This window comes from Talpa occidentalis, unplaced genomic scaffold (genome assembly GCF_014898055.3).
Source record: "Talpa occidentalis isolate TD23 unplaced genomic scaffold, MPIMG_talOcc4v2.1 talOcc4.16, whole genome shotgun sequence".
In the NCBI taxonomy this organism is placed as follows: Eukaryota; Metazoa; Chordata; class Mammalia; order Eulipotyphla; family Talpidae; genus Talpa; species Talpa occidentalis.
The window spans coordinates 25,537,348-25,559,121 of NW_023601653.1; the positions used below are offsets into that span (position 1 = coordinate 25,537,348).

Genomic DNA, 21,774 nt, shown 5'->3' on the forward strand with positions numbered 1-21,774 from the left:
GTAGCACATTGAACAGAGTTGCCATGACGAGATACAATGTCGCCTAGGAACCTAAGTCAAGGAAGGTAATGCAATCGGGGTGTTCCAGTTGTCACCTCAATTTTATGAGTGCTGAGTATGTTGTTTCCTGTATTTGAGAAGCGGTATTGTTTGATCATTTGACTAATGTCTCCAAGAAAAAATACGTTTAAAATTAAGATATTTAAAGGTCAATTTGGTAATTTCTCTTATCCTAAAAATGGAGACCTACAAATCATCCTATCTTCTGAGTGGTGTTTCTTTTTCTGAATAAGGACAGAAAAGTGCTCTATATAGAGGAGTGATTTGATGAATCACAGAAGCAGCTTGATTGTGACAGGCATAGGAGAGTGTGAAAAGAGCTGTGCCAGGGTGTTTATAACAATATCTTAAGAAATGTCTGCCCTCATCTCCTTCTGACTCTTGCTTGTCTGGATTTAAATCACTCACCCAAGGACAAAAGCTTTGATCTCACTTTATTTCCTCTGTTAATCAAAACATTTCAAATTGTCTCATTCCTCATAATGACTTCCTCTTCTGGAAGATCAAATGTACAGACAGTTAAGTTTAGTTGTGGACTTCCCAGACGTATAGTGAGTGTGCTATGGGATTGTGTGAGTGCATGCACGTGTGTCAGGGGTGTGGGTGTGTGCATGTGTATAACAGAGAAGTGAACAAGGTTGGTGAAAGAGAATCAAATAAATTAGGCAAAAATCATAAAGAATTGTTGTTGACATGCTATTCATAGTTTACAATTATTCTTTGGTCTACAAAGAGCTTTTCTCTAGCTAGTATTCTCCCAAAACCTTTAATTTAATACAGGACAGATTTGGGTAAAATAAAGGGAAAAAAAGCTAGCCAACTTTTTCAGGAAGGACCACAATTAACTAGGTTATGTCTTCTGGAATCTTACAAACTGTACTCACTGTAATTAGCAAATGATCTTTGGATTACTGCTGAACCATGGCCAGAAAGGAAGTAACCAGCCAGAGTCCTCAATGATAGGAATGGATATTAGGAAATGGTTTAATCTATCCCAATGCTTCCATGTGAAATCTAAGGTATGAATTATAAATTATTCCTAAAATGAAGATTTTATGTCTTACACCAGGTACCAAAACGGAATTTAATGGATAGGACTTTCCACGCACGCAATTCACAAAGCACTCATAATCAAATCTTTCCCGACAAACTTTGGATCTGCTCTCAACTCCAACCAAAAGATGCTTTCACAAACTGTACTATGGTTGATACTGGGTTGTACGAAATATACCTAGAGCTCATACTTCAACATTTTCTCTGGTACACTGAATATACTAGGTACATGTGAGTTTAGCTATATCATATAAGTGCCTCAAATGATAGATTTGTCAATTGTAAAGAGCAGAGGTCAAGTCCAATATTCCCTCTTGCTCTCTGATGGTTCTAAAGATTTCTACAAGCATTATTCTGTGGCAGTTATTAAGAAACAGCAGGAGATGCTTACTCATCTTTAGCATTACTCACTGAGCAATGTTTTGGAATACAAGCCCATACAATAATTATCTCTTTAAACAGAAGTGGCAACAAAATAAGCAATAAAGTTCCTTTATAGAAAGAGTTGATTTTATATTTTACTTTGAAAAAAGAGATAGGCTTTGCTGGTATACCCACAACTTGTAAACATGGCAAATGGGAGTTAGATCCAATGGGATAAAGAAAACATAACATTAATATACTCTTCTGTATCACATAATGCAAAGTTATTCAAGTAAATTTTAATAGATTATGCTGTAACATCAAAATATTTGGTATGAGGGCAGAATTTTTAAAAAATGTACTTTGAATCATAATTCCAGTGACGTTTCCCATATTGTAATCAGTATAAAGTACAAAGGCACATTTACAGGATAGTAGTCTATTGCAAAGGAAACAAAAATATCCAGACATTTAGCATAACAACATATTTAAATTGCACAAAAGGATCAAAATATTAAGACTTACTGAGATTATTAGTTGGAGCTAGGTAATTTAATAACTTGATATCTGCAGAATTAGAAGGTTAATTGTTACTATAGTCGATATAGCCATCACTAGCTACATGAGATCAGAAAAAGGGCCCACTTAGAAATCAAAAGAATTAATTTATTTCCACTCCCCATTGCAACATATACTCTTCCCCTCTCCTTGTTCACCAATTCTGATTTTCTGATAATAAATGGCTTTTTACAGAATGTGAAATTGGAATCCAATGGAAAAAAGGCACTTTTAATTATTTTATGCTATTTTTAGTATTTTTGGAAACAAATGAAATTGTTTGATTTCTGTCTTAATACATTTTTTTTTTAAATCTTCATTGTAGTCTCTAGCTGTTCAGTGATACACCAAGAGAAAGTTCTCAGAGGAGTTGTTTCATTTTGAGTCTTCTGGGATATAAAGGAAAGAGACATACTAGAAAATTATTGGAAAAAAATTTTTCTGTAACACTTTAGCTATTGCTTGAAATAACAGAACTCTTTTCTCTCTCTGACTGGAGAATAGCTGACAACTTTGTCTTGAATGGGTGATATGCTTGTCAAATCCAAAGGAGGTTGGGAAAATATTAAATATATTTCAGGTCAGAATAGATAGCCAATTCCACTCTAGACTTCAAATTGGTTGAACATTTTTCCAGCCTCTCCTGTGATTGTATTATCCACTATTATTTATTATACCCCTCACCTCCAGCCAAAAACTACAGTGTTCCAATCTTGGCAGATTATTGTACATCCAAAAAGGACACAGTCTTATGGTCTAATCAAGTCCCACTCTCTACAACAGAAATTTAATGATTACTAATGGCAATTAACAGTCAATTCTCCAAGTGTCTATCTTTTCATTTTCTGCCCTTTCTCCTTTTGGGAAACCTCTAGAAACTTACCCTGAGCATCATTTTAGGTATTACATTAACTTCTCAGATTCCAGTAGATATTTTTAGTGACCTGACATCAAGTTGTCTTTTATACTTGAAACTTTCTCTTTTGCACCAACTATATTCTTACTAAATTAAATCCCCTTTACCCACTAAAGAGAAGTAAAGCTGACAAACAGCACAATGACATCAGAAAGCAGCTGTATGAATTTGGGGGAACTGTTTGGAAAAGCCTAAAAGAAAACTGTCAGAGAAATTTCAAGATAAGCAACTTCAAATTCCAGCAGTATTGGTGGGGGCAGGGGGAACATATCTCAAAATCTCAAATCTATGGAATAACAACAAAAACAAAAGGCCACTAAGTGGTGAAGAAGCAGATGGAATAAAAGTCAACTCAAAGGCTTCTCTGATTGCATCTGCAGGAAGATCATCCAAAATGACACAGTAAGAATGTTTTGGGGCCTCTCTGGAAGCCTAGAGGTTATGTCTCAGCAGTGTCACCACTACAGCCTGAGTTGATCCCCAGCCAAGGAGCTAACCCACATGGCCCGGCAGACCTCTCTTGTCTGGCCCACTGCTTCCCGCAGCATTGTATTTCAGTAAATCTGCCTGTTCTGCTCCCCACTCTGTCTCAGGTGAATCCTCTCACCTCCTCTACCTCTGGCCAAGACCCCAGTTCTTCTACACACACACACACACAAAATATTAAATATATATTATATATAAATAAAAAGAAAGTTCTGTGCTACACATATATCTTTCTCTACTGCAAAACTAAGCATAACACACCTAGCACAACTATACTGCCATTTCACCTTGCTCTTTTCTTACAGTTTATGACAATTCCAATGGATAAGCCAAAAATTTTAGCAATACCCCTTCATTAAACTAAGCTGAGTTTAAAATAGTAGGAAGCAAATTCTATGCTATTGAAAATGATAAAGTGAAAAAATATATTCCAAAGGTACAAACAAATTGGAATTATCATAATTCTTAAAGTATCCACCGAAACCAGTTTCTTCCCTTGAAATAGAAAGAATACCAAAGATCTAGTTGCATATGTTATTAGAAATGTATAATATGTGAAATTATCAAGATGAAAATATCAAATGAATGGTGTCACTGAATCTTCGCTTTTCAGAAAGTGATCTTGGGAAATATCAAGTTGACCATCAGCAAATAATAGATGTAACTTTCATTCATTGTCTATTTTATGGTGTCCTCAACAAAATGTGCCAGTCTGGAGAAACAATGCAAAATGGGGACGCACGAATCCTACTTTCACCGGTTTCAGATTATAGCACATCAATCCAAGTTAAAACTATACCATGTTAAAAATAGACTCAATTATGTAACTGCTTCATACAGCAAGACCTCTTAATAAATGACATTTCTATTGCTTATTATGTAACTGCCACTAACTAGTTTTGGGATTTCAGTTAAATCACTTAAAGTGTGGGTTTTATGTTCCTTGGGCAGAAAGTAAATCAATTTAGTTACAAGCTCATTGGAGTCTGTTTTTGTTCTCACAATCAAAATTTTTTAAATGTTGTTTCATGAATTACCTCTTAGTCTGTTTAGTCTGCTATAACAAAATACCACAAAGGGGAGATTAAAAACAACAGAAATTTCTCACAGTTCAGGAGGCTAGAAGTCTGAGACAAGGTGCCAGCAGAGTCAGGAGAGGGCCTTCTTCTAACTTGTTGACTTCTTGTATCCTCACAAGGTGGAAGGGCTGAGAGAGCTCTCTGGAGCTCTTCTATCAGGGCATTAATCCCAGTCAAGAGGGTCCCATCTCATGACCTAGTCAGTTTGCCAAGGTCCCACCACCTAATACTATTAATTAGGTTTTCAATATGCAGTGGGGAGCACATTCAGACCATAGCAAACTCCTTTAATCTTCATGATCATCTGCAACGAGAAAGGTAGAAGATGTGATTTGTGGACAATGGAACAGCTAGAGTACTGCCAGGGGATGGAAAACTTATCTCTAGACTCAACTTCAGTGCCTGAAGGCTCACATGATCCAGGACATGCAAGTACTAGAAGACATGGCATCAGGTCTGCTGCTTGCAAGCTTTGTGACCTTGAACAAGTTATTTCATGCTCCTGAATACTGGGTTCCTTAACTATAAAGCTGGAATGTAGCCTCACATAGTCACAGGATGCTTGGCATAGGATAAAATTCTTACAGCTAAATTTTATCCTATAATATAAGAATTAAGCAATATATCACCCTGTTATTATATAACAATTTTTTAAAAAAGATTTATTTATTTATACAAGCACTGGGTACAGTCAGAAGCGCGGGAGGGTGAGACAATTCACCAGAGCCAGAGCAGGGAACAGAACAGGTAGAAGGACCGAAGTACACTGCTGAGGGGAGCAGCGGGCGGCAGGAGAGGTCTGTGTGCCATGTGGGGCCCTCGCCAGTGGCCGGGGATCAAACCGGCACTGCAGAGGCTGCAGAAAGCTTTGCCGCCCAGCGCTCAACCGCTGCACCACCAAGGGAGGCCCTATAACAACAATTTTAACAAGACGATTGAATTCTCCTTCTGTCAGTAGGCACCTTGTCTGGGACTAAAGTTTTCCTTATAGCTGACTCCTGAGGGTGCTGTGCCCACACTTGTCAGCAGAGTAGGGTTGTCCTGTGACCCGAGCTAGAGAATCATGGTCTTCTAAATATGGCCATTTTTACCAAACAACCTATGAAGCAGGAAATTGACCTTGTGTGGAATACTTCCTCATACTTTTCCATAATGTAGCAATAAAACAAAACCAAACAAAAACGAAGTAACCTTCTCTGAAAATGGAAAGTCTCCTAGGAATCCTTTATTACTACCACTAATAACAACAATTAATGATTACTTATTGATTATACTTAGTCATGTGTCTCCATTTGAATTTCAATACCTATTTAAAAAAAAAAACAAACTTTTCCCTAGTTTTAATAAAAGTAGTCAACAAAGTATAAATATTGCAGACGATATAAGAAAGGCTTGTACAACATATTTGTTATCAATGCTTTATTGTTGAAAACAAAGTTGAAATTCTCTGGCACATAAAACAATTATTTCTACAAAAGGAAAGCCTACAAATCTTGATAATTTATACAAATAACAGTTTCTCAAAAAATAAAATTTTAATTTAGTAAACTTGTCTTGTGCTCTATATTTTTAGCACTGTCTGCAATAATCCACCATAAATCCCTGAGCGGAGACATTTTTGACCATGTTCTAAAGACCCCCCCAACCCTCCCACCGAGTTGGTCAGCTACTAAGCCCAGCCTTGTAGTGAAAGGTGTCAGGGACATTTAATTATTGGAGATCCATGCATTTTATGACACAGGCCCAATTATTAACGCTACTTGGGAACTAGCTCAACATGAAGTGCCTCTAGTGTGCAATCAGTGAATCTATTAAGAACCAAGTATTTGAAAGGAAGAACAATTAACAATGAAAAGACATTAAATGTTAAGACTAGGAGGTCATCATAGGTCAATAACTATTTAAATAAATAGAAATGTCAGACACTGAATTCATCTCTTTAACCTTATATTAAATCCCTTTTTTTTTTTTTTTTGCAATTGCCAATGTACTAGAAGATGAGAAATATACTTTAACCCATGCTTTTGGTTTGACATAGGTTTGTGTTAAATATCAAATAGCATTCTGAAAACAGTGATTTGTTGTAATTTAACTTTTGGCCCTTCAATGAAATGTTTACCAAATAATATACATATTAGGAGAACCTTCTTATTAATACCATCAACAATCTCTTACTACATTTGTCCTCACAAAACACTAATGTCATAGAAACACTACTTTAAATTCTTTATGACACTGTATTCAGATATGCAGCAAAATGTATAAAATGCGGAGAAAATATGGTGTGATGTACAACCATTTCCCTTTAATGGGGACACTAATCACATATATACACAGATTATCAAAGGAATGGAGAAAAAACTAATTTTCAATTGCAAAGAACTGGTTTAATGACTCAAGTTTTGCTTTGTGATTTTGTTATGGTAGGGTAATAAATAAATAAATATGCAGGGCATGGTATAGTTGCTTTCTCTCTGAAGAAGTTGATAGTGGGCTGTTGTTTTACAAGGTTAGTTTTTAGTAGCAAAGTTCCACTATAAGTTAAAAACATTCAATAAATGTTTTTTTCCCTACTGCATTTATAGTCTTTTACTTGTAAAATGATCACTGAAGTGGTTACTAATAGGTAATGAAATAAATGCCAAAAATTTGCTAGTGAAAAATAGTTTTGAACTGTGGGAAGCTATTGGCAGAGGACTTTGACACACGCAGCCTAATGCTATACACTACTGCAGTTTAAATTAAGTCATGTTTAATATCCTTTGGGAAGAGCAAAATATGATAAAAATAATTCCTTAAAAATGTATCAATATTGCTGTTTAGGTACCTAATAGAAAGTGATTAGCATTTCATACCAACTCTTTCCAAAATGTGAAACTACTGGCAACCATCATTATATACTCCGTTACGCAGACTTGGTATTTTAACTAGTAAAATCTGGAAAACACAAAGCACCTTCCCTTTTATCTAACAGTTGCTGTTTAGGCATTGGAACTGGAACACTCTCATGCTTCCTTTTGATTTAATCCTCAAAATAACTGCATGGCATTAGCCAGGAACAGTCATTTTTGACAGCAATCTCAAAAGCCTAAGAATACATACAATGAATTTTTCTATGCAGTTTGGGAAAAATTTGGTGACAATGAAATAAAAAAAAAATGCCCTCTTGACATGTATAAGACTTCCTCAACCTTTCTTACAAGTGTGAAGTGTGGTTTGCTCTGTTCTCCATATCCTTTTCAAATGTGAAAAGTAAATGTTCACGAGTGAAGACTGTGGCGTACAAATCATAAAACATTTATGTGCAGTCAGGAAACAACTATAGATTCAGACAGATCCTGACACAGCATTAAAAAAAAAAAAAAAGTTTTTCCAAGCTTCAGAAATTGATAAGCAGGCTGTCCCAAAGAGGGAAGACAGCAGCATCAGGACAACCGGCCATCTGGCTAGGATCCACACAACACTACTCATGTCCAATTAACACCTGACCTTAATAGCTACCCTGGCTGAACGGACACTGTGACTTCCTCTCACAGTGTTTAAGGAACAATGCAGTTCTAATTTAGCTTTCAAAAATGAACAAAATTTGTAACTCAGACTCCCCTCCCCCGCAACTGCCCCTTTAAGAATGCCAAAAGATCCTGTTTTAAGTGCTCTGGTTTACATTTCTATGGGTAACAATTACATCCTTTCAGGAGTTTTCCAATGTTCCCCTTTTTGGTGTTAATGGCTGTGCCAACAGCAACTTTGATACTCCCAGAAGTGGCCTGTGACCTCAGTGACCTCTGCCTGGGTCTTGAAGTTCAACTAGCTCTTGTCATATCAGTGCTGGGAAGTTCTGTTTGTTCATGAAGTCAGCTTTAAAACATGGAGAAGATGAGGGCACTGCCCTCCTGTGTCAGGTCTTGGAAGTCTTTAAGCCTTGTTTTTCCATGATGTTCCACAGTTTGCGGAGATTAGATTGCGTGATGACGTCATCTGGCTTAAGCTGCAAAGCCCTCAAGTAGTTGGCCTCTGCCTTCTGGAGACGGCCATTGAGGTGCAGAATGGCTCCCAGGTTCATTAGAGCAGCCGGATACTGAAACCAGAGAGGAAGGAGAACAATTAAGAGGCCATTTCAAGTTTTTCTTCATGGAAGACAAAAATCTTCATCCACTTATGCAAATGATTCCCTTATGTCTGTAGGCATTTTATGGAAGCAATTTAGCCATTCATACAAGTAGACAAAGATAACTAGCAAGGAAAAAAAAAAAGTTTTCCAACAGCTGCTGAGCACTTTGTACTTTAAAAAGAGCAGGAGGCTAGCGGAATAGTTTTCTTCTTTTAATGAGAAAGCACTGGTTACATGCAAAGATCTAGTAATCTAGTCAGACTGTAATTTTCTGAGGAAAAAAGTTGAAAGTGATACAATTTCAGAGGGGAAGAAATGAAATGTTTTCGACTTGGTGCCAAGAAATAAAAAATAAGTGGGAAAAATTGACAAACCTATGTGCACCACTTTGTTTCCTCCCCTTAGCAATATTCCAGGACATTTATGCAAATGTAGTAAGCAAAATATCTTGTAAAGTTTCACTGATGTTTTCAGGGTAAAAACTCTGAAACGAATTCAAATGCAACCACTAAATCCTTTCCAAATCTAACCCACATAGTTTAATGACACAGTCCTTATTTCTAAGTCAAATATTTATTTCTTAAACTTCTAATGGTGAATATTTACCATAAATATAACAAAGTAAAAACATATCAAAATTGATAAACAGAAAAATATAGCCTTTCTAAGAAAAATATACCCTTTATATTGCGATTATGCAGTTAAGTCATTTCTCAAAAGAATTTTCCACAATGTGTGATAACTGCAACATGAATATATAATGTAAAAAGCAAAGTTTATTAAAAAAGTATTAGTTATGTAGCACTAGTTTAATAGAAGGGCTTCCATCCCCAAATTCTCAGGCATTAGTTAACATCAATTAAAGTCCTTTCCAAAAAAATACACACACACACACACACACACATACACATACATATATTAAGATATATTTTATTTATTTATGTATACAAGAGCTGGGGTACAGGCCAGAGATGGGGGAGGGATAAGTGGATTCACCAGAGACAGAGTGGGGAGCAAAACAGGCAGATTGAAATACACTGCTGAGGGGAGCAGTTGGTGAGACAGGAGAGGTCCGTTGTGCCACGTGGGTTAGCTACCTGGCTGGGGATCGAACTCATGCTGTAGTGGCTGCAGATTGCTTCATAGTGCTGAGACTTCACACCTCATGCAAGTAGGGAGGCCCAAAATACACATATATTTTGCTAACTATCTAGTAATAAAGGCTGTCCTGTTCTTGTATTATCTCAGCAATATTCTAGCTAACAGAGAGCAGCTAATATTTTGGCAGTTACATAAATGCATATTTCAAATATCAGATAAAACTAAAAGTGTTTATGCTAAGATTATTCTTTCATTTTACAGATGATGGTGTCACCTATTAATTCTCCTGGCAAATCTGTGAAACAGCCTAAAATAATTGATATTTTTATGACTTAGTATTTTTACAATGTCTTCATTTTTCAGCTGAGATCATGTGATGCCACTCTTCACTATAAAAGCAATTAATTCTGAACCCAAACAATGCTGGGGAGATGGATGAATAGCTCAGAATAAACTAACTAGGAAAAGATGATCAGATTTGGTATTTAGAAGATTGGATATGAATTTTTGCTCAAACACTGACCTAAGACATCTGTGCCTCAATTCTTTCAATTACAAGTAACTGAAATAACATCAATTTTTTTTTTGCATGTTATTAGAAAGAAAAAGCAAGAAAATAAATGTAGCACAGTATCTGATGTAGTAGTATACACTACAAATGTCAGGTCCACTTTTTCTTGTCTCATTTCGCTTGATGTCTAGGAGATGAATGTTTGTGAATTTTTTGTTGCTACACAGACTATAAATTTTATTTCAATGGCTACATAATATGTCTCTGGATGCATATCAAAATCCCCTGAGTCCTCCACTCCTAGGCATTATTTTTCAACTTTTCTACATCCTTTTTTCTTTTCCAAAAATAAGGTTGCAAATACAAGCTATTCCTGACCTTCAAAAATCTTCTGGATGCGATGACTCTATACTTATCAAGAAAAATACAGATGGTCAATTTCTAATTTTAAACACCCATCCAAATAAACATAGCTTTAAATTACATGTGCAATGAATGGCTCCACATTGGAAACCTAAAATAACACTGCCTATTCTGTTTTCTTAAAAGACCTTTGTTAACATACCACCCATTATTATCTGGAGTTTCTTGATGTCTGGACACAATTTTGAATTATGTCTTCTTATAGAGCTTAGCACAACTATCAATAAACAGCTACTAAACTGATGACGAAGTGTGTTCACAGCCTGAATTACTAGAAATGCTAAGTAGATACCATGTTCAGACTTCTTGCTATCCTGAGTGGGAAGAGAGGAAATAGGGAGGAAGAACCACTGTTGGAGACCATTCCCTACTAACCAGAAACAAAAAACACCCAGAAATGGCGCTGAAAGAAACCAGATGGCTCAGTGGAATATACTTTGTTTTTTGAATTGCTTTATTATCAAATTGTAACTAACTATAACTGTAATACAAGAATTACTAAAAACAGGGCCTCCCTGGTGGCGCAGCGGTTGAGTGCTGGGTTGCAAAGCTGCCTGCAGCCTCTGCAGCGCCGGTTTGATCCTTGGCTGCTCCCCTGCCACTGGAAGAGGGTCCCACATGGCATGCAGACCTCTCCTGCCACCTGCTGCTCCCCTCAGCAGTGTACTTCGTTCCTTCTGCCTGCTCTGCTCCCCACTCTGGTGAATTCTCTCACCCTCCCATGCTTCTAACTGGACCCAGTGCTTATATAAATAAATAAATAAAAAGAATTACTAAAAACACTCAGGTTATAGTGTCATACTGCCTAGGTGCCAATGCTAGCTCCATGCCAGAGATGGTACACTTGAACAAGCAGAGAGTGCTTGAGATCTCTGTTTTGTCTATAAATGGATGCTAACAATACTTGCATAATAGGATTGTTGTTGATATCATACAAGAAGACAAAATTACTGCCTTTTCCCCTCTATGCCATCATTTTAAAAAACACAAAGCGGAATCTTCTTAACAGTTGCTTGAACAGCCACTAATTCAAATGTTGAGGATTTGTGAACTGGTTTTATCTTAATGAGTTTGCAGACTTTGTTAGATTAAACCTGTAAGATATGGATATGGAAATGGGTGGTGAAGAATACCAAACCATATAAATAAGCTTTATTAGTATTACTAATTGCAGCCTGAGTTTATTCTATCCTTGTAACAGTTTGATGTCACCTCCAAGACATCAAATAATGAAAACAAATTTATTATTATTCCAAGACACGAACAAGAAGTTAAATCTGCTATGAAAATGAGTTTTGAATGCTAGTTATTATGGTGTTTTTGGAATAACTTTAATTTTGCATTATCCACACTAGCATATTATACAAAAATAACCAAAAATTGAGATTATAAAGCTAATGTGGGATAACATCACATGGATGTTCCCTCACATATTCATATGGTATTCGTAAAGAGTAAAAGTCTAAACTAAAAACGTGAATATTTAAAAACAGTATTTTTAAGGAGCTATAGATTTCTATATCTAGATGTAACATTTGCTTTGGATGTGCCTATTTTAAGGAAGTTTATTTTAAAACTTACAAATATATGTTATATCATGTTAAAACATCACTAGAGCTTCTTATTTGACTGAATAGAAACTGATGAAATTTACATACTGGTATGTTCAAATGTGACATAATAATATCAGTGCCTTAGGTAAGAGATTTGAAAATGTCAACAGTTATTTTGATATAAACAATTCCATGTGTTTGTTAAACTTCCGTGACTAAAACTAGATACAGACATTTTCCTATCTAGTTATTTTCTCTCTTCAAACACAAGGGCTTTATCTTTTAAATCTACATGTCTCCTCGCCATAGCAATGACTGAGAGTAACTTATAGATGCTCATTGGATTGAATGTCTTCAGGTCTCTTCCAGTCTTGCTACAAAAAAATAATTTCCTGTTGTTGGTATGCTCACTAAAAAGTTAGAGGCACTGGTTCTGGAGGTCATTTCCAAATCCTAGATTATATAATTTTACAACTTCTTTGGGATGAAGTTTCTTAAAAGAGGATAAACGTTCCTACAGAACATGAAGTAGAATTTTTCTCCTGACTGAGTAATTATTTAAGTAGATAAATGTTCTTTTTTTTTTTTTAAAGATTTATTTATTTATTTATACAAGCACTGGGTACAGTCAGAAGCATGGGAGGGTGAGAGAATTTATCAGAGCCAGAGCGGGGTACAGAACAGGCAGACCGATGAAATACACTGCTGAGAGCAGCAGCAGGCACGGCAAGACAGGTCTGCCGTGCCATGTGGGACCCTTGTCAGTGGCCGGGGATGGAACCTGCACTGCAGAGGCGGCAGGCAGCTTCGCAGCCCAGCACTCAACAGCTGCGCCACCAGGGGAGGCCCTAAGTAGGTAAATGTTCTAACGAAACTTATTAAAGAAGCAAAAATGACTAAATGATATTAGACAGGAGAGGGAGTAAAAAGCCTTTTCGTAACCAAATTAGAGCACACAAGGCTTTCTACAGAGACATCAAGACTATCTGGCTATATAACTGAAAGGCAAGAAGTCCAGGTGACTGTCTGTCTGTCTGAGTACACACTGCTGTCATTGCTCTCTGCCAGCTCTGATTCATGGGCTAGGGAACAGAAACACGACCACAACTGCTGTGTCTTCCCTCACACACATCCTCTTTTATTAAAGACAGCTGATGAAATTTTCAGCACACTAACAAAGGCAGACAGCAGCTTGTAACTCAGAAACATGGGACTTGTGCTAAGTACAACAAATGACACCGCCTCCTACTTCACAGACTAGAAAGAGGAACCACATCTTTCTTGTTTCCTTGAAGAGGACAGATGCTTTACATCAAAGGGGCTGTCTGGCAGCCATACTGAGGCAACAAATGATGTCTTTTTCCAAGTCTCTAGGGAATTATGTTTTTTATTGTTACTTGACTGTGGTCTTGGTCTTATTTCTCCAACACTGGAAAAAATAAGCAAAATAAAGTAATAGATGTCTACTGGGTCGGGTAGAACAAGGCAAGATTATGGAGGTCTGAGTCTAGTCTAACACCTTGAGGATCCCAAGGATCCCTGCTCAGGTAACAGGGTATCCTGAACACACAGGATGGGAAGACAAAGTCATTTTCCTGGTCTTTGTCTATTACGTATACTTAGAAAGAGGTATCTATAGAGGAATAGTAAGACTTAGGGGACTTAGGTCTGGGAATTCATGTTTCGATTGGGAACAGAACTGAAATGTGGAACTTTAAACAGAGGACAGGTGGAGGACAAAACTAGAAAAAGGAAAAGATTTGTTTGAAATGCTCTGATTAAACAGGAATTGGAAATCCACACAGTAATTGAGCTCTTTTATCTCATTAGTTCCTATGACCACATTCCTTTTATGGCGGTAAATCAATAGGCAAGAGAAGCTATGAAAAAGAAGAGCTAATAAACCAATATTTCTAATTATTAAATATATTTCCATTCATAGCATCTAATATATTTCCATTCATATTATCTATGTTGTTAAAATTGCCCATATATATGTATATTTTACTGTGGTATGAAACAAAAAACTTTTAAGGAAGAATTTTTAAAGTTAGTCTTAGCCAGTTATTATTCAATTAATATATTACACATTTTAGGAATATTTTCAAGATAACCTCCTTAATTTCTCTTCTAAATTTGCACCTTACATGAGTTTGCAAAATTTGAAGTTTTTAATGTTTCCTCACTCTTTTTAAAGTAACCACCAAATAACTTAATGAAGGCTGCATAGTGCCATTGAACTGTATTCAGTTGAAATTGCTTATCCAATTGAATTTACTGGACCAGTAAAACTATACTATGATGCTTTAAAATTAATGACATAAATTTTTGAGAAACATATTAGTGAAAAAGAGCACTTATGTACAAGTTTAAGGAATCTCTTTTTATTTGTTTATGCACTGTGCATGGTAGATACCTAATAAGTAATTACTAAATTAAAGTTTTTAAGATTACCTATTAGGCTTGAGGAAAAAAAGTATAACATGGATTGAGAGAAGTTAGATATTTTATTTTCCTCACTTCCAGTGTTATTCTTCCTACTTTAATTTTTTTTAATTTTTTTTTTATAGAGGCATGTTTTTATTTATTTATTTATTTGTTTGTTTTGTTTATACATGCACTGGGTACAGTCAGAAGCGCGGGAGGGTGAGAGAATTCACCAGAGCCAGAGCGGGGAGCAGAGCAGGCAGAAGGACCCAAGTACACTGCTGAGGGGAGCAGTGGGCGGCAGGAGAGGTCTGCGCGCCATGTGGGACCCTCCTCTGGTGGCCGGGGAGCAGCTGGGGATCGAACCAGTGCCGCGGAGGCCACGGGCAGCTTCGCAACCCAGCGCTCAACCGCTGCACCACCAGGGAGGCCCTATTCTTCCTACTTTATCTCAATGTCATACTTAAAGATCTCATGCCAAGTTAGAAACCTGACTAAATTATCCTTAATTCTTTGCCTTCCTCTATAGATACACAAATACACGGGTCTAATTGTTAAGTCCTGGCAACTTTATCCACAATTTCATTTTATTTCATTTATTTATTTTTTTAAAAGATCTATTTATTTATTTATTTATACAAGCACCGGGTACAGTTAGAAGCGCGGGAGGGTGAGAGAATTCACCAGAGCCAGAGCGGGGAGCAGAGCAGGCAGAAGGACCGAGTACACTGCTGAGGGGAGCAGCAGGCGGCAGGAGAGGTCTGCGCGCCATGTGGGACCCTCCTCTGGTGGCCAGGGAGCAGCCGGGGATTGAACCAGCGCTGCAGAGGCTGCGGGCAGCTTCGCAACCCGCGCTCAACCACTTCGCCACCGGGGAGGTCCCACAATTTCATTTTAAATCTTTTTTCTAATTATACCCACTCCCTGTCTACCAACTAGACTTAATCATCTTAATCATCCAATCATCTTTTCTTGGATTATTTAAATGAAATTAGTTTGACAGAAAAGAAGAATAAATGGATATCTTGAACAGATCAATGGGTGATAGATTAAATGAATGAAGAAATAAAAGTAAAGTCAGACACAGGGTTTTTCTTTATTATAAATATTTTGGGGATATGAAAATTTCTGATAATATAGAGGCATTTTTTTTCAAAAGGTTTATTTCATTCTATACAAGAGCTGGGAGCAGAACAGGCAGATGACTGAAAACACTGCTAAGGGGAGCAGCGGGTAAGACAGGAGAGATCTGCCACGCCATGTGTGTATCTCCTTGGCCGGCCAGGAAGTGAACCCATGCTGCAGAGGCTGTGAACAGCTTCACAGCACGGGCCCAACCTGTTCTACCACTGGGGAGGCCCAATTTCTGATAATATAATAAACATTATGTACCTTTCCAACAAATACAACTTTATAAAGACAATCAAATCTGTCAAATATCCATCAATGTCCAATTGCTGAATTAATCCATCCTCCCAAGAAAATCACTATCCTTAAGTTAGTACTTATTATTCCAATAAATACCATTTCCTTTATCCATTCCTTTATTATATTATTCACATGTATAATAAATGATAATATAATACCAAAAGCTTTGATTTTATAAATTTGTCATCATCCATTTTGCATGCTAGTCCAACAAATACACATCTGGAACCTGGAAATATCTGCTCATGATTTTGCTTTTCAGATTTATCCACATCAATATACACACACACACACACACACACAATTTAATTATTTCACACCAATTACTACCCATTCTCTTAAGGATGGACACACAGATTTAAAAAGAGCTGCCATCAATATTCATATTGTTACCTTTTTAGGAGTAAAACTGCCGGTTCAAAGGAATGCTAAAAAATTGTTCTTCAATGTGACTGTATCAGAATATATCAGCATTAACCACAGAACAGGGTTCCTTTATCCTGCACGCATAGTTAACTTGGTATAGTCTGTCTTTGGGATAGTTTTTGGTTTCCAAATTTAAACCTCACAAAAAATTCTAATAGAAAGTTTATCAAAATTCCTGAATTCTGGGCATACCTGGTAGCCCATGGGTTGAGTGCCCCACTTGAAGCTGTCTGCAGCCTCTGCAGCGTGGGTTTGATCCCGGACAGCCAGGGAGAAACCCACATGGTGCAGCAGATCTGTCCTGTCTTGCCTGCTGCTCCCCTCAGCAGTCTATTTCATCAGTCTGCCTATTCTGTTCCCTGCTGTGTCTCTGGTGAATCCTCTCACCCTCCCACACCTCTGACCTGTACCCCAGTTCTTGTATAAATAAATAAATCTTTAAAAAAATCCTGGAAGTTTGAGTTTTTAATCTCTGACCTATTGATGAAAAAGGTTTGGGTTGCTGAATCATCCCATAAATTAGAACTTTGCCTTTTGACCACAGATCAGGAACATAATATTTACTTTGTAATTTGCTTCCATTCGAGGGGAATTTTCCTACCATGCCTCCATGCTTTTGTGAACCATGAATTGTTATAAAATTGTAGTTTCTTTTTCCCGAGTACTCATGAGATTACTAACTTTTTCACACATTGTGTTTTAATATTTTCTCTTCTATGATCCACCTATTCTTAACATTTGAACAGAATAAGGTATGTAAGGACTGTCTCCTACATGCTAATATTGTAGAGGTAAGGAAACAAAGCTTCCACTACCTTAAGACACCCTTAAATTGGTGTTTTCCTGGTCAGAATAATTTCCCAAGACCAACAACCACTGTTTCTAAAAAGAAAAATCTGTCATACACAAAGGTTCACTTTTAAGGTGGGTGAAAGGATGACCATAGAAATCTGTGGCTAGAGGATGTGCTCTGGAGAGGGGCAACAGGACTGATAAGAAAGTCTGAGTCGGGCCTCCCAGGTTGTGTGCGCTCTGCATTGCAGGTTTGATCCTTGGCTGGCTGCGGAGATACCCACATGGGGTGGCAGACCTCTCCTGTCTTGCCCGCTGCTCTCCTCAGCAGTGTATTTCAGCCAGTCTGCCTGTTCTGTTTCCCGCTCTGTCTCTAGAGAATCCTCTCAACCTCCCGCACATCTGGCCTGTACCCCAGTTCTTGTATAAATAAATCTTAAAAAAAGAAAAAGACAGTCTCAGAGTCAGTCTGGGATCTGGGATGAACACGAATAATGCAGGAAGGCATATCCTAGCTAGCCAGTATGCAGGGCAGACTTTTATTATGGCCTGTATTCTGGTTTTCTTGCATTCATCTTAGTTTTTTTGTTTCTCCCTCAGGGACAAGAAAATTTAAGATGGACAATCTATTTCCTATTAGATCTCTCTTTACCTCCCTCCATTTCTACTAGCATTACCGACTATGGCAATCTCAGCTCATTCCTAAATTTTATCAGCCTCTTACTGTTCTCCCCACCATTAATTTCATCTTACTAAAATCTGTCTTTCATCTGACCACTTACCTTTCTTAGACACAAATGGTTTTAGAGGGCCACCTGTGCCTAGAGAAAAGACTCCAGACTCTTCAGCCCAAATTAAGGGACCCTTTACAACCTGGCATCCAAAATAAGCACTCAATATATATTTGCCTGATACAAGTGAAACTTCTATTTCTGCCATGTGCTATTTTGAGTACTCATTTTGTATCATACTGTTCCTCTGACAGAGTCCTTTTTCCACTCTCTTTTCAACAAACTTCTGCTCATTTTTAAGGAGACTATAACAATCTCTTATTCATAGCTTATTTCTCCATGTTCCCCTGGAAGTATCTACATACATTAATTGTAACACTTACCACAAAGAATCATAGCCATTTGTTACAAGAGTCTGCCTTCTTTGCTGGAGGGTGAGACAGTGAATTTATTTTAACTGTCTCTATAGTTCGAGTACCAGACTCTGGCATATGAAAGAAATTCTCAATGAATGCTTGCTGAACAAAGCGAAATTTATATGCTCTAGCAGGAAGACATGACCTAGTAAAGGTAAATTACAGCGCAATCTCATTATAATTTAACAAACATTTATTAAGCGCGTACTATTTATCAAATTCACTGCCAGATACTTCAGGTAAACACTATATATGTATTTCCCTATATATCTTTATAAACATATATGTCTATCTATGTACCTAGTCTGTATGAGACTTTAGCTAAAATAAATGGACACTTAGTATTCACCAGAAACTACTAGGAGGTATATATTCATTATCCCTTCTATGCCCCTCCAATCTTTGAAATAGGTGGAACTGCTATCCGTGCATTGTTCTAAGCACTACAGAGGATTGTGCAGATGAAGTATTCACTGCCTTTAAGGAGTTCATAGTCCAGTGACTGAATACAAATTCTTCTGCTCCAAAGAAGAATGATAAGGGAAATACTACAGCTGAGCTGTTGGGGAGAGAGGCTATTACTTCCACATGACTATTATGTTTATATAATATGTATGAGGCTATTAGACAAGATGAATTATCAGGTTGCTTCAAGTTTTTTATTCTTTCAAAATGATAATGGTATACAAACCTCTGAAATTGGTAGGCTATATAAAAATACATTACTTTTAGAAGTTTTTTTTAGCAAATGGCTGAGAATAAAGCCAACAGTAGCAAAAAAAAAATTCTGGAAAAGTCTGAATTTCAATTAATTTGGAGACTAAGATGTCAACAATGATATCCATGTTAACCCTTCTGAAATCAAATCAAAAATGGGGAAAACATTGTTAAAAAATATGAAATGTTAATGGAATAACAGCAAGGAACTTCAAAAAATTCTATGATGAAACAAAAACTCACATGAAATACAACACTCCCAATTTAGAAATGATAGTTCTTTGTACCCATATTTAGCCTACAGTCATATTCTGAATAAAGCATCCCTGTAAAATGATTTACCAAATGGTATGTATGGCAAGGGAAAACAACACAAGACATCTAGAAATGGCAACGCAAATTCTGACAGATAATAGAAATGATTAATTTTGATTCTTGATTTCAATGCAGCATTTGTGTTTTTAAGATAGCTTTGAATAAAACAAAACAGATATAGGTGACAAGCAAGACACAATGCTGTATTAAGGGGGTAGTTTCAATTCACCAGTCACATATTTTATCTTGTCTATTCAATCTTTTTTCTCCTACATCTGTCCCATCCCAGCGGGTGTTACAAAAATGCTCATTTAGCTTTTATGATGGGTGTGATTGCCACAATGTGGAGAGCTATTCACTTATATGGCAATCAAAATGCCAACATCTGTGGTTTGAAGGGATAGCAAGCAGTACTTGTAATAGAGTTATTCCAAAGGTGGTGGCTATTTCTAACAGATTTTAAAGTGTATCTACTAAATTAAGAAGCTATTCTTCACTGAAGATGATCTCACTTCAAAGATTGCTATTCTTGATGTCCATTTCCTCACAGGAATAGCTCTTATGTGATCCAAATGGAAAACCTAGACCTCTGACCATGTAAATTTCACAAAGCTTTGGGAAAATGTAACCAGTACAATGTCTATGTTGATTTTCAATTAGCATTTAGTTCATCTGAACTAAAACTATTGCATAAAAGTGCTACATAAATGAAAAAAAAATAAAATGAAGTACATGCAGTTTAGAAAAAGAATGAAAATAAATATAATTTATTGAAGGTTAAAGACATTGAAGAAATTTAGAAAAGAATCCACAAAACAGAGAAACATCATCTTTATCTCCAAAACACCTAGAGCTGTCTGTCCTTACTAATCTAGAAAGCTGCTACAAAAATGCAGATCATCTTCCCCTTCTTTGAACCAAATTCTTTGCATGTTTCTAGTCCAAATATGATTTAAGCAACATAATCCACTAGATACTTTATTCTTTTCTTTTTAGCATGGAGAGGGAGGCACATGTGCATCCTTTCTCAATCATAATCGTATTACACAGAAGGATTTCCAGCTGTACAGGACAACCAAGCGTGTATGTATGAAGCGTGAGTCTGAATACATCTAATAAAATGAATGCTCATTCCAAGGGACTGAAACACAGAGATTGGAATAATCATATGTTATTAAAATCTATTTTAGAAAAATCTCACGGGAAGTTGAGATCTGGGCTTATACTATTTAAGAATTGAATTGTTAGGAAAGATAAAAGCGGGAGTCAATTTCAGGTGGGATCTGGCATTTTTGCTGTGCAAATTTCCCACCTGATTTAAAAATAAAAATACAGCACAGAGGTATAGACATCTTATATGAACAATCAAAGCTCTATGGGAGTAGACTCAATAGATGCCACAATGGCCAAATCAGGAAACTTAAGCCCATGATATAATTTCTTTAATTGATTTCTACATTGCCCAATAAATAGCTTTGATCAGATGGATATCAACTGAGAGATAGTAGTTTGCATACTTTGTGTGGGAAGACAGACTTTTTTCCTAAATAAGACTTATTGAAAATACTTTTTTTTAAATTATGGAAATGAATATGCCAGAGACCTCAAAATAGTGAATTAAAATGAAATTTTGGCTAGTCACACATACCCTAAAAATGGATAAGAAAATTATTTTTCTATCATAAAGCAGATGGGGATGATGGTGTGAATAAGCAGGATTAATGTAAGGGTGGCCATGTCATCCAGAGCAAGCACTTATCAACATGACAATAGAAGACACTAACTAACCACGCTCAGAATGTGTATGAAGAAACACATCCCAGTGAAAGAAATCACTACAGAGCTCATGCATGCAGAAAGTGGAAAATTTTGTGAGTGCTCTGAGTTAGGACAACCAGATCAAACATAATGAGAAGGAGGAAAGCAATTCCTTCAGAAACTATAAATCTTTCCAGGGGCTAAAAATAAAACGTAAACACACCATCTGACGCATGGCATTCTATTTGCACTTTTATAGAGCCAAGACTTTGTTGATACGTGCTTGGAAAAATAATGATGGAAGGTCTTCGCACATCATTTCAAATAATATTCCATCAAGACACACCAATAAAGGTGAAGCCATGCTTTACTCTAAGCCATTACACTTGCCAAAGTGTCACATCTGCTGAAAATGTAAAAATAAATATGGCTTGGGTATATCTAAACTCACAGCAAATCCAGGGAGGTCTGTGCTAGAACTTCTATCACTCACATAGCATAAACTCACATAGCATCCTCAAGACCTTTTACATTCCATGCACGTTTTATT

General features: G+C 36.8%; 1 protein-coding gene across 4 annotated transcripts in view; it reads right to left on the reverse strand.

Annotated features, from left to right (window-relative positions):
- Positions 1 to 5,917: 5,917 nt before the first annotated feature.
- The window catches only part of TMTC2 (transmembrane O-mannosyltransferase targeting cadherins 2), a 382,782-nt gene continuing 366,925 nt past the window's right edge, over positions 5,918 to 21,774 (reverse strand). For all 4 annotated transcript variants that reach the window (XM_054696178.1, XM_054696179.1, XM_054696180.1 and 1 more), the window contains exon 12: positions 5,918 to 8,593. In XM_054696178.1, the coding sequence (XP_054552153.1) occupies positions 8,414 to 8,593 (180 nt within the window). In that variant the 3' untranslated portion in view covers positions 5,918 to 8,413. The remainder of the gene's footprint in view (positions 8,594 to 21,774) is intronic.